At 37.6% G+C, this 16,529-nt stretch overlaps 1 protein-coding gene and 1 non-coding gene across 4 annotated transcripts in view; both read right to left on the bottom strand.

The window, feature by feature from the left end:
* Window positions 1–1,490: 1,490 nt before the first annotated feature.
* LOC112855749 (U6 spliceosomal RNA) lies at window positions 1,491–1,596 on the bottom strand. Its single transcript, XR_003223046.2, has one exon. It is a non-coding gene; the product is annotated as a U6 spliceosomal RNA (small nuclear RNA).
* Window positions 1,597–9,006: 7,410 nt separating this feature from the next.
* Window positions 9,007–16,529, bottom strand: part of CPD (carboxypeptidase D) — an 82,968-nt gene continuing 75,445 nt past the window's right edge. The window contains exons 18-22 of one of the 3 annotated variants that reach the window (XR_015243945.1): window positions 16,173–16,304; window positions 15,429–15,614; window positions 15,032–15,131; window positions 10,482–13,128; window positions 9,007–9,271 (exon numbers count right to left, since the gene is read on the bottom strand). Coding sequence is in view for 2 of the 3 variants with exons in the window: in XM_086686391.1 (XP_086542517.1) it covers window positions 12,902–13,128; window positions 15,032–15,131; window positions 15,429–15,614; window positions 16,173–16,304 (645 nt within the window). In the remaining variant the exon portion in view is untranslated. Of the gene's footprint in view, window positions 13,129–14,458; window positions 14,500–15,031; window positions 15,132–15,428; window positions 15,615–16,172; window positions 16,305–16,529 lie in introns of those variants that run through there. The other 2 variants (XM_086686391.1, XM_086686392.1) reach the window with 2 other exon arrangements.

Below are 16,529 nucleotides of genomic sequence, written 5' to 3' on the forward strand. Positions count from 1 at the left end.
TTCCATTTTTCTTTCTTCATTCCTGACTTCCAAGTTTCCTTCTTTTATCATTTTTATCATTTCATTTCTGTTTCAAGAATTTCATTTAGTCGTTTTCTTGAGTAAGTGTGCTGTATGTATGTATGTATGTATGTATGTATGTATTTTCTCAAGTTAGTTAACATACAGTGTAATCTTGGCTTCAGGAGTAGATTCCTGTGATTCATCACTTACATACAACACCCAGTGCTCATCCCAACAAGTGCCCTCCTCAATGCCCATCACCCATTTCCCTCCACTCCCACCCCATCAACCCTCAGTTTGTTCTCTATATTTCAGAGTCTCTTATGGTTTGCCTCCCTCTCTGTTTTTATGTTATTTTTCATTCCCTTCCCCTATGGTCATCTGTTAAGTTTCTCAAATTCCACATATGATTGAAATCATATATCTTTCTCTGACTGACTTATTTTGTTTAGCATAATGCCCTCTAGTTCCATCCACGTTGTTGCAAATGGCAAGATTTCATTCTTTTTCATTGCTGAGTAGTATTCCATTGTGTGTGTATATATATATATATATATATATATATATATATATATATATATATACCACATCTTCTTTATCCATTCATCAGTTAATAGACATTTAGGCTCTTTCCATAATTTGGCTATTGTTGATAGCACTGCTATAAACATCGGGGTGTCTGTGCCCCTTCTAATCAGCATTCCTGTATCCTTTGGGTAAATTCCTAGTAGTGCAATTGCTGGGTTGTAGGGTAATTCCATTTTTAATTGTTTGAGGAACCTCCACACTGTTTTCCAGAGTGGCAGCATAAGTTTGCATTTCCACCAACAGTGCAGGAGGGTTCACCTTTCTCCACATCCTCACCAACATCTGTTGTTTCCTGAGTTGTTCATTTTAGCCACTCTGACTAGTGTGAGGTAGTATCTCAATGTGTTTTTGATTTGCATTTATTTCCCTGATGATGAGTGATGTTGAGCATCTTTTCATGTGTCTGCCATCTGGATGTCCTATTTGAAAAAGTGTCTATTCATGTCTTTTGCCCATTTCTTCATTGGATTATTTGTTTTTCAGGTGTTGAGTTTGGTAAGTTCTTTATAGATTTTGGATTAACCCTTTATCCAATATGTCATTTGCAAATATCTTCTCCCATTCTGTCAGTTGCCTTTTTTTATTAAAAAATTTTTTTATTTTAAAAATAAAATTTATTGTCAAATTGGCTAACATAACAGTGTGTAAAGTGTGTTCTTGGTTTTTGGGGTAGATCCCCATGGTTCATCGCTTACGTGTAACACCCAATGCTCATCCCAACAAGTGCCCTCCTCAATGACCAGCACCCATTTTCCCTCTCCCCCACCTCCCCATCTACCCTCAGTTTGTTCTCTGTATTTAAGAGTCTCTTATGGTTTGCCCTCCTCCCTTTCTGTTTGTAACTATTTTTTCCCTTCCATTCCCCTATGGTCTGCTGTTGAGTTTCTCAAGATCCACATAAAAATATGGAAGCTTCACGAATTTGCGTGTCATCCTTGCACAGGGGCTGTGCTAATCTTCTCTGTATCCTTCCAATTTTAGTATATGTGCTGCCGGAGCAAGCCCTGTCAGTTGCCTTTTAGTTTTGTTGATTGTTTCCTTTGCAGTGCAGAAACTTTTATCTTGATGAGGTCCCAATAGCTCATTTTTGCTTTTATTTCCCTTGCCTTTGGAGACATGTCAAGTAAGAAGTTGCTGTGGCTGAGATAAAAGAGGTTGCTGCCTGTTTCTCCTGTAGGATTTTGATGGTTTCCTGTCTCACATTTAGGTCTTTCAGCCATTTTGAATTTATTTTTGTGTATGGTGTAAGAAAGGGGTCCAGTTTCATTCTTCTGCGTGTTGCTGTCCAGTTTTCCCAGCACCATTTGCTAAAGAGACTGTCTTTTTTTCCAGTGGATACTCTTTCCTGCTTTGTCAAAGATTAGTTGGCCATATATTTGTGGGTCCATTTCTGGGTTCTCTATTGTATTCCATTGGTGTATGGTCTGTTTTTGTGTCAATATCATACTGTCTTGATGATTACGGCTTTGTAAAATGGCATTTAGCCATTTTTTTAAAGAGTAGGTCAGCTGGAGACAAATTCTACTTGTTTTTCTTCATCTGATAACATCTTGATTTCCCCTTCATTCCTAAAAGATATTGTTGCCAGATATAGAAGCTAAGGTTCATAATTTTTTTTTTCCTTTGGCCCTTGAAAAATGTACCAATTTCTTCTGGCTTCCACGTTTCTGATGAGAAACTGGCTGTTCTTTGAATGGTTTTTCCACTATAGCTAAGGTGTCTTTTCTCTATCACTGCTTTCAAAATTTTTCTTTTGTTTTCAGAAAGGTAATTACAATGCATCTTAAGGTGGTTTTCTTCGGTTTTATCCTCTTTAGCTTCTTGAATCCTAGGTTCATGTCAGTTGGCAAAGTTGGGAAATTTTCAGCCATTGTTTCTTCTACTACTTTTTCTTCCCCATACTGTTTCTCCTCTTCCTCTGGGACTCTGATGAAATGAATGCTAGATCTTTTGTTAGTGTCCTACATATACCTGAGGCTCTACTAATTTCTTTCTGTTTTCTGTTTTTTATATTGGGTAATTTCCATGTTCTGTCTTCAAGTTCACTGACAAGCATATATTTCCTCTCTTCCCTCCATTCTGATAGCGAGCCCATTCACTGAGTTTTTAATTTCATTTTTTGTATTTTTCAGAACTAAAATTTCCATTTGGTTCCTCATATATTCTATTTCCTTTTTTTCTTAAAAAAAAAAACTTTAGAGAGAGAGAGAGAACATGCAAGCTAGGTAGAGGAGCAGAAAGAGAGGGAGACAGATAGAAGCTTAAGCAGGCTCCACACTCAGCATGGAGCTTGACGTATGGGTCAATTTCATGACCCTGGGATCATGACCTGGGCTGAAATCAAGAGTCAGATGCTTAACCAACTGAGGCACCTAGACAAACCTTCTATTTCTTTGCTGAGACTCTTTTTATCATTTGTTCTAAGTTTATTTATAATTTCTCATCACAATATATTCATTATGTCCTTATCAGATAATTCCAACATCTGTGTCATCTTGATATTCGCATCTGTTGATTATCTTTTTTTTCATTCAAGTTGAAATTCTTTGGGTTCTTGGTATAACTAATGATTTTTAAGTTGTAATCCTTGATATTTTAAGACCCTGAATCTTATTTAAAGCTTCTGTTTAAGCAGAACTCCTCTGACATTGTGCTGGTGGGGGTGGTGGGGAACTGCCTTGTTACTACCAGGTTGAAGTAAAGAAGTTCAGACTCTTCCCTGGCCTCTGTTGATAGCCCAGGTGGTGGGTGGGGGTGCCTTGTTACTCTTCCACAGATGGCCCTCGGTGACACCATGACGGGGGCCTCATTACCACTGTGCTGTGTGGAGGTCCTGGCTCTCCACCTGGGCTTTCTTTGACACTACCCACCCATCCTGGCTTTATTACAGCCAGGTGAGGGTGGAGTCTAGGCTTCCTGCTCAGCCATTGCTGTAAGGGGTAGAAATGGGCCTTGTTTTTTGTTTGTTTGTTTGTTTGTTTGTTTGTTTTTGGTAGCATTTGGCTGGAGCGGTGCAATTATCGTCTAAAATTATTGCACCTTCGTAGGCTGCCCCTTCCGGTGTCCTTTGGCTACAGAAGCATTTTCTTTTGGGGTTTTTCTGTCTGCACCCTTTGGAATCTCTGGATTGCCAGCTTCTCCATTATGGGATATATAATGCAACACCCACTATGGGATATATGAGGCAGAAAGAAAACCCAAGGAATTCACCACATGTCGTTTCTTGGGTACAGAGGTTCCTAACTGGTTTGCCTCTGTCTCTCCACCCTTTCTGTGCTTAGTGGGAGGAACTGAAGAGAAATACATCTACTCCATTTTGTCCAGAATTGAAAAACTTCCATTTAACTTTTAATAGATTTTAATTATTTGTTAAAATTCATCTTTTCTTTCTGCATTTATTCCTTGCCATTATTTTTAAGTTTCTGATTGATAAATGAAAAATCTGTAACTCCTATGGAACTGTTTCTATTTTTTTCTCTTGATCTTTCATCTTTTGATAGTGTCTTTTGACAATAAAAATAACTTTCAATTGGATGCTATATATTCTAAATTAAAATGTGTAGTAATCATTTGAGGCCCCAGATGATATCTTCTTCCAGAGACAGTTTACTGCACTTCACACAGGCAGTTCAGGTAGTGGCACACCAGCTTATTCAAGTATGGGCTGGGACTTTTACCAAGTAGGATTCTGGGTTTGTAAAAATTGGTCCATTTCTAATTTGCCCTTACTTCTTTTTTTTTTTTAATTTTTTTTTTTCAACGTTTTTTATTTTATTTTTGGGACAGAGAGAAACAGAGCATGAACGGGGGAGGGGCAGAGAGAGAGGGAGATACAGCATCGGAAACAGGCTCCAAGCTCCGAGCCATCAGCCCAGAGCCCGACGCGGGGCTCGAACTCACGGACCGCGAGATCGTGACCTGGCTGAAGTCGGACGCTTAACCGACTGCGCCACCCAGGCGCCCCTAATTTGCCCTTACTTCTAATGTGCCACCCAAGTGTCCTAACTGAAAGCCTGTTGACCAGTGCCCCCTTCCTTGATAAGTGCTGAATTCATATTTTCCCCCGACCCAGTGATACTGGCTACAGCTTCTGTTTGGGTTCTCTGCCTCTTGCCTGCCCTCTCTGCTACTACGTACCTGTAACTCTCAGTTAGTTATGACTCTCAGATTCAGTTATGAATCAACAAATCCCTCAAGGTGAGACTTGACTGTCATGTTCACCTCTAAATTCCCTTTGCTCTAGGATCTTGACCCCATAAGTCCTTGTTACCTTAGTAGTTCTTCACTCTTTCAAACAATTGTTTTGTTTTGTTTTTAAATCCAGATTTTCTAATTGTTCCTGATGGGAAGGTCTTTTTGTTTCAAGCCAATTCATCTATAGCTGGAAGTAGAACTAAATTATCTTATTATGTCTAATTTACTTGTAGATTATTTTGTATTTTTTCACATGCATAATCAAATCTGCGAGTGGTGACAAGTTTGCTTTTTCTTTGTCAATATCCATATCTGTCATTCGTATTTTCATGCTTCATGGCTGAGGTCTCTTCCATCAATCTAGCAAAATCCAGGTACTTTAGATTTTTTTATGGATTTATTTTGGTGATAGGGAGAGGTTGTAAGTTGCAGGACTCTTAAACATTCCTCTTTGCTTCTTTTCTTTCTCATCACTTGTTAAATTTTCCTTCACCAGAAGCTCTGTGTTTCAAAGCTGTCCCTTGAAATCATGCCTGCCCACTTTGAATTGTGCTCACTTTGAAGCCTCTTCTCTATAGTTTGTACTCTGATCTACTTGGACTTGTTTTTAGACCATTCAGACTGAAGGTGGACTTGGTCTTTCTGGCAGTAGTTTGAGACTAACATTAGGCCCTTCTTTTCTTTCTTGCTGTTCATCTCCATCTGCCTTCTCTCCACAAAGCCTTGCACAGGTGTGGTGTTGGGGCAGGCATATGGAAGTACGTGCCGAGATTTGATTTTTCTCATTTTATTCAGGTAGTTTGGCATTTCGAAATTCTCTGACTTCAGGTTGTGCTGAGAGTGTGGCTCTTGTGTAGGTTTCATTTTTTCCTTCCTGTTTTTTGCATTACTTTGCAACGAAATATTGGAAGACAGGTAGCTTGGGCTTCACTAATGTCTTCAGCTTCCTGGTCGTTCACCTTTATTCTTGAATGACTTGCTCAATATAGAATTCTATGTTGGAAGCTATTTAGTGTTTTACCCAGCACCTTCAAAGTATAATTTTACTGTACTCTGGTTTCCACTGTTGGGAGTGAGTCTCTAATATTTTAGTCTAACTGCTTATTTTTTGAAGTTAACTTTTCTCTCTGACCACTTCTGTCTTTGGTGCTTAGTGGCTTCACTGAGGTGCCTAGTTGTGGGTGCTTACCTTTTCTTGCTTAGATTGAGTGCCTTAAATCTACAGATGTCATTTATCAATTTTGGAAAATTCTGCATCATTGTACCAAAATAGTTTATGTTCTATTCTTTCTCCCCTTTTCTTCTAGAACACTGATGATCAAACATGTATTAGTCTTATGTTCAGTCCACACTTTGGCCCTGTCTTTCATATTTTCTACCTTTTTGTCTCTGTGCTGCATGAGACAGTTTCTATGGATCTATTTTCAAGTTCATTGCTTCTCTGTGTCCAATCTGCCATTATAACTGTGCATTTTAACTTCTGTACTTTTACTTCTGGAAGTTTTATTATTTTATAGTTTCCTGTTATAGTCTCAGGCTTATCTTTTATTCTTTGAAAATAGTAAGTATATTTGTTTTACAGTGTTTTCAGATGTCAGCATCTGAAACCAGCATAGAACTTTTTCTGCTTTCTTACTGGAGGTGTCTTATTTCCCTACGTGCTTGGTTATCTTTGCCTGTGTTTGGTCATTGCCCTTGAAAAATCAAGAGGTCTCCTCCAAATCTAGGATGGAAATGCCTTCCTCTAGAGAAGAATTGAATTTAACTCAGTTACCTAGAGGTAGTACCACATGGCGTGATGCCAGGACCACGCAGGCTGTGCCTGCCTGGCTAGATTCTAGACACCTTATTTGCTGTGATCAGTCCCTTTGTTCCATTCAAGTTCTGCTGAATACAAGACTATATATACAACCCTTCCCCTGTTGCCCTCTGGACATCCACATCTTCCAAGTAAAAACCCAGTAGTCAATTCTACATTATCTTTGCAACTCTTCTGTAAACCTAAAACTATTCTAAAATTATTTTCTAAAAAATCCACGACTTGTCCAATTCATCCATTACCATAATCAGCCCACTCTCCACCTATCCCATTCTCTATCTTTAGGATCAATTATTATGTGCACCTCACATCTTTCAAACTCTTGAAAAAAAAAAGCCTGTTTGATCTTAAACAACCCTACTGGAATAATACCTAATAGACAATAATAATTATATACATCGGAATAACTTCAAAAACTCAAAAATAGTAGTGGTTCAGATCTAGCAATCTAGATCTTTCCCCATGACCCCTTTGCTTTTGGTCAATCTTGGTGACAGTCACAGAATATAATCCATGTTATAACAATTTCTACTTAAGCTGCAATGTCTTTCTACATGTTCCATCTTAAATTTCTCCATCGGCTACTATTTTCCACCTACATTTTGATTGCAACACAACCTTTTCCTATTGCTTCTAACTGAATCCATAAATTGTCTTTGCTGACATGGAGGTAATCATCTCAATATACTCCCACTTCCAATTACCACACTTTCAATCTTCTCACCCTTCTGTATTCAGTCTTGTCCAGCTTGGCCTCTAAACTTGAACAACTTTCTGCTCCTTGCTTGCCTTGTGTACATTTGTCTATGCAGTTAATAGGGAATAGGATTCCATCTGACTCAAGACAAAGTGCAAAAGAAATAACATGCTTGTTTTTAACATTCTACTGATGAATGTAGTTGGAAACTGTAATATTGAAGTTAAAATTGGGCTTTGTATGCTAATTTCATTGCTTTTAAGTGTGGGTAATAATTAATGATGCATGTATCTGAGGTTTGCAATAAACAGCGTACAATCAGTTGGTGTTCTAGCTGCAAGTGAGAATTAGAGGTGAAGGCCTAACACAATGGCATTTATTCATAACTGAGTGCTCATTTAGCACTGAGCATCATGCTTAATTGCTGAGGACAATTTGCTTCTAGAAACCTGAAAAATGAAACATCACTGATAGATTACCATTTATGGTAGAAACCAAAAGGTTCTTGATCAGTTATGAGAAAACTCCTGACAAAAATTCAGGAGAACATTTCAAACACTGAGGGGAAAAGAACCATTATCACTATTCAGATTTCCTGTAGCAGGTTAAGTAAGGCTCTTTTCACTGAATAGGCATAAGTACAATCTAATTTCATTTAAAAACAAATCTGAAGCATTTGGCATAATTTTAAAAACTTTACTGCCATGCTATAGACAATCTATGGAACTACATAATGGAAAATTTCATAGCTCTTTTTTTTGTTTTGTTTTTTAGTATTCATGTGTAGGGATTTCTTCTAAGTTAAAATGACCACCTGTAAACAGATCTCCGTTCATATATTTGATAAAACCCCTTTCTTTCAAAAGATCAGACAAATGAAGAAAAATGATGCTGGTTACCATGGGCATTCAATTCTGAGTTAAATATTACGTCAATACAATCCTATCAGGTATTACTCCTTAACAGGCAGAGATATTAAGACTTAGAGAATGTGGAGAAACTTGTACAATGCAAGGTCACGTAGGGAGCAAGTGGTAGAGCAAAGAATCAATCACAGATCGGTCCAGCTCCAAAGTCCACGTTCGAATCTCCATGTTATACTTCCCCTGCCACAGAGATTTTCTTTTTTAGAGGAACCAATCACTGTGGAAGTAAAGCATATTTTCATTTCTATTTCTCTGGTCTGGACTAGGAGTTCCTTGTCAGTAGAGCCCATATTTTTATACAACTTTGCTTTCCCTATTCCTATTAGACCAGCAGTATCAACAAATCATTGCTAAATTTAAAGGGGACAGTGAATTCATCACCACTGTGCCTAAGGTGGCAGAATGTGGCTTATTTGGAAAAAGGATAAAATTTTTAACAAACAAGTTTGAAATGCATACATAAACTTTTCAGTGGCCAGCTTTGTGGTGTTTGTTGTGAAATGATTGGACATATAGCAATCTAGCTGAGCCACAAACAGAAAGGAGAATTGTGGCTACTATAAGATGGGATTATTTTGGAAACAGCTTTCTTTCAAGTCAATTTGTGAAGACAAAAACATTCTACAGGTAACACTCTGTATTCCTAGCCTGGTACTATTTTTTCCCCTTAGCACAGGTAGAAAAACTAAATACATAGCTTTCAAATTGGGACAATAATTTTTTTTGGTCTGTTGCCTTTGAAAAAAGATTATGAGACAAAACACAAAGAAAGACAAACATCATAAAATAACCTTTATACAGGATTAGTAGATCTGTTTACATATAAAAAACAGAAAGGACCTCATTACAATTAGATTTCACATAAATTACACAGATTGACTTTTTTAAAACTACTATTCAACTTCATTTAAAGTCCCTTTTAAAAATTTCATTTTGAAGGCACAGTGCATGAGATAAACCAAGACTGAAGCACTTGAGATGAATGAGTGTTGGGCACCTCATATGAATAGCTATAGAATTGTTCTGGAGCCTGGGAATGTCACTCTGGAAAAACAAAGAGGCGAAAAGTTGATTTTTACTCTGAGCATAAAAAAAATACCATTATGTCATACCTCCAGAAAATCTGCAGCATGGCCAGCATAGAGTGTAGCTAGTGCACTCATGTTACACCATTTATAAAAGTCATAATCATACATATTTGCATAATTCATATCCAATTGCCTTAAGATGGTAGCCTATTTTCAATTTCATAATATGTTCTGTCTAATCAAAATCAACTAGGACAATATTCTGAAAATCAAATGGAATATTAATTAATCAATGCTAAAAATTGGAGAAATGGGTGTTGGGAGATATTTCTTCATGAACTGTAAATCCAAGTTTAGTTGACATTAATCAAGGGCCCTAACCACCCCCAAAGAATCTGCTTTAGTTAAAACAAATCAGAAACTCAAAGAGCTACCAAAAAGTTTCTAGATAGAAAATCACTGAACATCAACCACAGTCGAATTTTTTGTAGTAACAATAAAGTTGCTATTGTTAAAAACAATTCTATCAGAGAACCATAAGGCAGGGCACCATGACAGCATTCATAGCCAAGAAGCTTTTAATACAGCAGGGACAAAACCTAGCACAAGTGCATTTCTGGCAACAAGACGAGAAAACTATTTACTATTGAGAATAAATGGATATAGGGGAGCAAGTCATGGTTACTGAGTAACCTGGTATTAGCTCAGAAACACAATAAGCTGAGGCATACGACTACCTTTTATTTATTTGTCAACTCATAATTAGTTTTAAGTTCAATATTCATTAATTCAGCAAATGCCGTCCAGGTGAAAGTTACCAAAGATTAACCAATCAATCATACTGGGCCGAATATACATTATGTTTCCTTTCTGGAGGATGACAAAGTCCCAAAGCAAATTCCCTCCAATGAAAATTGCAAGCATTCCTCAACTGGATGGAATCCCAAACACTATGCAAGTGTTCAGTGAAATACAGCAAAACCAAAAGGTCTCTCCTTCTGAAATTAACTTGAGTTCATCTTATGGAACTGCATTAACCGTACATTAACAAGTACATTTACACAGGCAGACACTTTGAACATTACCTACTCAATCACTTTGCCTTTATTAAGGAGCTGGGAGGGAAGAAGGCTTACAAACTGATCACCAGGACAAAAAACATGCCTTGTGAGGAAAGAAAGGCACAACTCAGATTTGGGCAAATTCCTTAATACTGTGATACTTACTTGCCTCCATGACTCCAGGGAAATGGAAAGTCTCTAGGAGAAACACTGAAGAAATGCATTCCCTGTCCCCTATGGCTTCAATGCCTTAAGCAGTTAATGTGGTCTAAGATTAGATCCACAAATAAAAAACAAAGCAGGGCTGAGAACACAATCTTAGTAGTCATGATCCTATACATTCATGTTCATAGGTAACACAGGCTGAGAAGGTCTTATTTTCCAGAGCAATGCATTATTTAGAAATTCATTAAAGATTCAAGATTTATAGCAGAATTTGGTTTTACTTTCAGGAAAAATTACTAAAAGAACTATTTGTATGTTCATTTCTAAAAAATTTTTATACATGCTTAAAAGGCATGGACTCCAGCCACTGTGATGTACAGTTAAAGATATGTTTAACTCAACAGAGAAATGAATTTAAAAGGCACCCTCTACTGAAGACCAATGCTAAAAAAGTAAAGGCTGTCATATCAACTTCGTTTCATTTCCACCTGCAATGTCCCAACCAGGGCCAGCCACTCATAGGCCCTTGTTGGTTTTCTGACTTTGCGCTCTTAAAAGTAAAGCTCAGAAGAGCAATGCCACCACATCATCCCCTTAAAGAAAATGTAAAGTATTATTAGAAGAAGTTAAATCACATATATTTCATGAAGCATTAGCTGTTCTGTGTATGCGGTCAGGTGAGAATGGGGTGGCAAGGGCTCAAAATTTAGAGTTGTTAATGATAGGATTAATACCAGAATGGCTTAACCTTGAACCACCCAAATTTATCGCAGATACTAACAAATATCATGACCTCATTATTCCTGCTTAGCCAAATCTCTTTTTATAAAGCCACTTCGGGTGCATTCCTCACAAAACGTGGAATGACCTACATGGGTGGTAAACCACTCCAGAGGAAGGCTTTGGGATGACTGATACATTAATGGATATAAAATACAATTTGAAAAGATGAGAGCAAGTTTTTTGATCCCCTGATTTAGTACAAACTCAGCAGCAAGTTGGCCACTAAAAACATTCAAAGGTATTAAACCATTAGATCATTGGTAAGACTCATACTTAAAAAAAGCATCAATTCCATTGAATAGCATGATATGACAGACACAATAAAATGCAAATCTTTCAGGTCTTTGCAATAACCTGAGTGGCAGTGAAGATGATACTTTCTCACCACAGCGTTATAGCACACGGCAATCCACAGTTTACATTTTCTTTTAATGGAGGGAGCCATATTTAAATGCTTTCAATTGAACTTTTAACAAAATTGGTTGATCAAAAAGAGACTGCCAAATGAAACATTAGGACAAAGAACCCAATCACTTGCAGAGACCTATATGAATAAGACTGGCCAAGCTATTTCAGAAACAGTAGGATATCCGTAGGCTTGAACTGGAGCATGAACTGTAGTTATTTTGTGTTCAAATGTAGGTTAAGGACGTGCAAGTAGGTCTCTTCCACACTTCCAGATATTTTCAGTAGAATTCAGATCTTGTACATTGCCGGGTCATCTGAAAGCCATAAGTGTACAACACAGAAAAAGTTTCAAATTTAGGAAATATTAAAGAATTAGGCATTCCTAGAATAATCTAGTGCTTCACAGATAAAAAGCAGCAGCACCTGTGGGATTTTACCAAGTTAAAAGATATGCCGCACGAGTTTTAGCTTTTGGTAGATCTCCCTCTCAGTTCTATTCAAATGGACATTTAGATCTTTTACAACAAAGTCAACAAGTTCTCCCGTAAAATGGGGGTATTAGAACTTTGCCAAACCTTATAAGAGAGGTAGTGAAGTCCTGCTTAGAGCACTGCCCACCAGTTCTGATCTAACCTTGGAACAAGTAGAAAGCCAAATGCGGAAGCCCATGTATTCATTTCCTAATGTTATATATTTAAAAATCAATTCAGCCTCCATTAAACCTGAATAATAAGAGAAACTCCAGCTGCTTAGTAACTAGAGAAAAGTACTTCTCAGTAGGTTGAGAAACCTTGAGTTTTTAAAGCTTTATGTCAGATTCTGACTGCTGTCCCTGCCTAAATGTTTCTGGATTCTTTTGGCCATTTAAAATAAAAAAAGCTAAAGCCACTAGTAAACACCTGATGTGCAAAATATAAGATCCAAGTGGCTTTATGCAGTTATAACGTAAGCTCCAAACAGCTCATCTTAAATTAAAAAGAAAAACAAAGTGGCTGTCCCATCTCTGCTGCATAAATAGAAAGCAGATTTTTTTTTTTTTTAAGGTAACAGTACTTAAAGGAGGGGAAGTTCAAAACCGCCAGCCAAATTCACAGAGAATACAAATTTAGCAAGTTAACTTCCCAAAGCTCTTTGAAGAAGCAAGAGAGTCTCTCTTCTGAATGCAGTGTCTCCCAAAAGGAACTGTAATTTTGCTGGGTACTTATGCTGGGAGATGTGCGAGGTCTGTTTCAATGTTTGCTAGAATATAAGGTTTCCTCTTCAGTGTCTGTTTCATCCTGGAACTCGTGGCTTAAGAGGGACTTCTTGGAGCCTGTTGACATCATGCGAATTTCATCTTCATACTCATCGTGATGCTGCCTGAGCCGATGAAAGCCATCCTTATGTCTGTTAGACTTGATTGAGCAGATGCACCAAATAATGCAAGCTGTTAGGATCAACGCTGACATGGTGGCACCTATGAAACAAAATTGCCACTTGAGTTGTGTTCCACTTTAAGGATATGAATAAGCTGCTTACAGTGATGCTTTTCATAATATGCCCTTTACTTCTTTTATTTTTATTTCATGCACTCAAAAACAACCGTTTATTATTACACAGGCAGTACGTGTAGAAAAATACAGATAAACGGGGCGCCTGGGTGGCTCAGTCAGTTAAGCGTCCGACTTTGGCTCAGGTCATGATCTCACAGTTTGTGGGTTTGAGCCCTGCATCGGGCTCTGAGCTGTCAGCACAGAGCCTGGAGTCTCCTTTGGATTCTGTGACTCCCTCTCTCTCTCTGCCCCTCCCCCACTCATGCTCTGTCTCTCTCTGTCTCTCAAAAAGCAAAAACATTACAAAAATTTTTAAAAAAAGAAAAAAGAGAAAAAATACAGATAAGTAAAAATACCAAAACCCCAAGCCAAAACTCCACATCACATCTCCATTAACCAGAGATGATTTTTAATAACGCTCATGAATATTTTTCCACAGCTTTCCATGTGCATGTGTGTGTAGGTGTGTGTGTGTGTGTGTGTGTGTGTGTGTGTGTGTGTGTGTATATATTAACCACAATGAAGCCAAACTATTGCTCTACAACTGGCTCTATATCAATCAGTGACTCCTGCTCCTTTCCAACAAATTTTATCTCATCCCAAACCCCCATTTATTTAAAATATTTGTACATAAGTTATCAAAATAAGAGTCTTAGTAACAGAAATAATAACAAAATCATAAAAAAAATTAAGTTCATGACAGTAAATGGGTGGCAAAGCTAGATTTAAACCATTGCTGACTCAGAGCTCCCATGTCCGTCTAACCACTAAGTTATTCACACTTTATCTGGTTCAAGCTAATAACTGTTTACTTTGAATATTCCACACTAGTATCTATGATTTGACCATATTTCCAATATACCATTCTCTATTAACTAAGACTCTCTCTGCCACACACCCTGTAATAAAACTTGGTTATTTTGTGTCAAGTCCAAATTGCACTTAGAAATGAGCCAAGGTTCTCTGTATCAAAAGGATACAATACAGAGTATTTATTATTGTACTATACTTTTTTTTTTTTTTAACTTTTTAACCTTTCAGTAATTCAAGCTATGGCACATATTAGTCCTGGAGAAAACAGGATCCACGATGTACTGTATTGTATTTTAGAGAGAGCACAAGTTGGGGAGAGGGGCAAAGGGAGAGACAGAGAGAATTTTAAGCAGGCTCCATACTCAGCACAGACCCTGATGCAGGGCTTGATCCCATGACCCCTGGATCATGATCTGAGCTGAAATCAAGAGTCGGATGCTCAACCAACTGAGCCACTCAGGTGCTCCTCTTCCTTCTATGATCTTGAAAAAATAGAATACAAGTCAAAGTCCAAGGGACTTATGATCTTAATATAAAGCAAATCATTCATTCAGTCAATAACTCTTCATTAAGACCCACTATGTGCCAGCCATGGTTCTAGGTGCAGGAGATGTAGATAAACTCCCTGTTCTCTCTGAGGCTTTTATGTTTTAGTGGGAAAGATCGAATATAGACAAGTAAATGACTAAATATATAATATAATGTCAAATGGTGATAAGTCCTATAATAAAAAAAGTGGGGTAGAGAGAGTGACAGGGGTGCTGTCTTAGCTAGGGTGATCAGGGAAGATGTCTCTCTGGAGGTGACATTTGCGTATAGACCTGAACACGTGAAAGAGCAAGCCATGAGAACATATGGGAGAACAGTGTTCCAGAAAAATCCAAAAAAATGTTTAGATAAGGAGGTATTAGAAGAAAAGTGATTAGCTTCAGGTGATTGGGAGGCAATCCACTCTCAAGTTGAAATGTCAGAACCGGTTTTAACTTCAACTACTAAAAATTTAAATTTCTTTACCTGATACGGTTACCACAAGCTCCCTTGGCAAACCAAATATCCGGTTATCTGTGTCAAAGACTATTACCACAGAACTAGCTGCATCATGATGCACAAAGACCTAGAGGAATAAAGTGCAAGAATTACAAAAAAAAGTTCCCTTAAGGTATATTGTATCCTTGGAATATTCCTAAGGCCTTTATACCAAACCAAGGAGATGAGTCATTGTCATCACAAGTATACAAAATGCTATAAAAATTTCCCTTGTGTTGCCAAAGCCTAGAAAGATAACAAGATATCATAAGCAAGCGTTGGTTACACGTTGTGTTTCTTTATTCCTTACAAGAGTTGCAAAGAAAAATAGAAGTACTATTAAGAATAAGAATTTACATGATACTACTTAGTTTGAGTTTCTCACCTGTGAATGTTGTTGCTGATACCCATCAGCGATGGCGTTGATATTATGGACGCCTGGGGCTAACAGTACATGGAAATAGCCCCCTTCTTTTGTGTGTACCTTTATTCCTTCATTGAGTACAATGACTGCTTTAGAAATTGGTTTTCCAGTCTTATCTTTAACAAAACCATGAACTCCCTTGTGGACCTGAAAAAATATTCAACATATAAATTTGTGTTTCCAGATATTTCCAGAGGCAACAGCCTGAGGCATGATAAAAAACAATAAACAAATGAACAAAGCAACAGCAAAAAAACCCCATAAACCTGGCTTGTTGGTCCTTCCCCAACTGCTTCTGACCTCATTTGCTACTCATAAACTGCTTCAGAGCATAAAGATGAAATATGTGAAAAAAGAACTCTGATAACAGTCAAAGCCTAAAGTGTCGGAACACAAATCTTCTGATATCCTGAATGATTTACTTTCCAGCACAGTATACTCGCTCAAAGTAACTAATGCATGAGATTCAAATGAAAAATATGTGCAACATCACACAGGGTTAAATTATCTAAATTACAGCAGATTCCAGATATGTGAAGTCACGGCACTGACCTAGGTGATATAAATTCAACAAAACTCTTTCCATACATATTTTTAAAATAAATAATAAAATTTTTAGTAAAAAATTAAGAACATGTTTTGATGAAGATTTTCATTGAACATATTCCTGGGAGCTTGCTTCTAGTTAAAAAGGGAAAGGCTCACCTCCACCAACATGCTAAGAAGAGATTTTTTATTTTCTGCCCACAAGGAAGGGAGTTGTGCTGCACTGGGAAAGTAGCAGCAGCTCGTGTACACTGTGATTTCCGGACAGTGGCCATAGGTGACACTATAATCCTGGAATATAAAATTCAAAAACGAATGTAGAAAAATTAACACATACAAGTAGGAGTGAGGCTTCGTAATGCAACAAATGAATAGAAAGAAAACCTGGGTGATGTAAGCAAAGAATCTGTAAAGCATTTTCTAGCAAATAAACTGCTCAGTATTATAATCAGTCACAAACATGGCTGTTGCTAAGAGAGTCCTTGAGACTAGGGACTAATTCACTTTTGTATCTCC

Source organism: Puma concolor, chromosome E1 (assembly GCF_028749965.1).
Source record: "Puma concolor isolate L17-30 chromosome E1, mPumCon1.1.hap2, whole genome shotgun sequence".
In the NCBI taxonomy this organism is placed as follows: domain Eukaryota; kingdom Metazoa; phylum Chordata; class Mammalia; order Carnivora; family Felidae; genus Puma; species Puma concolor.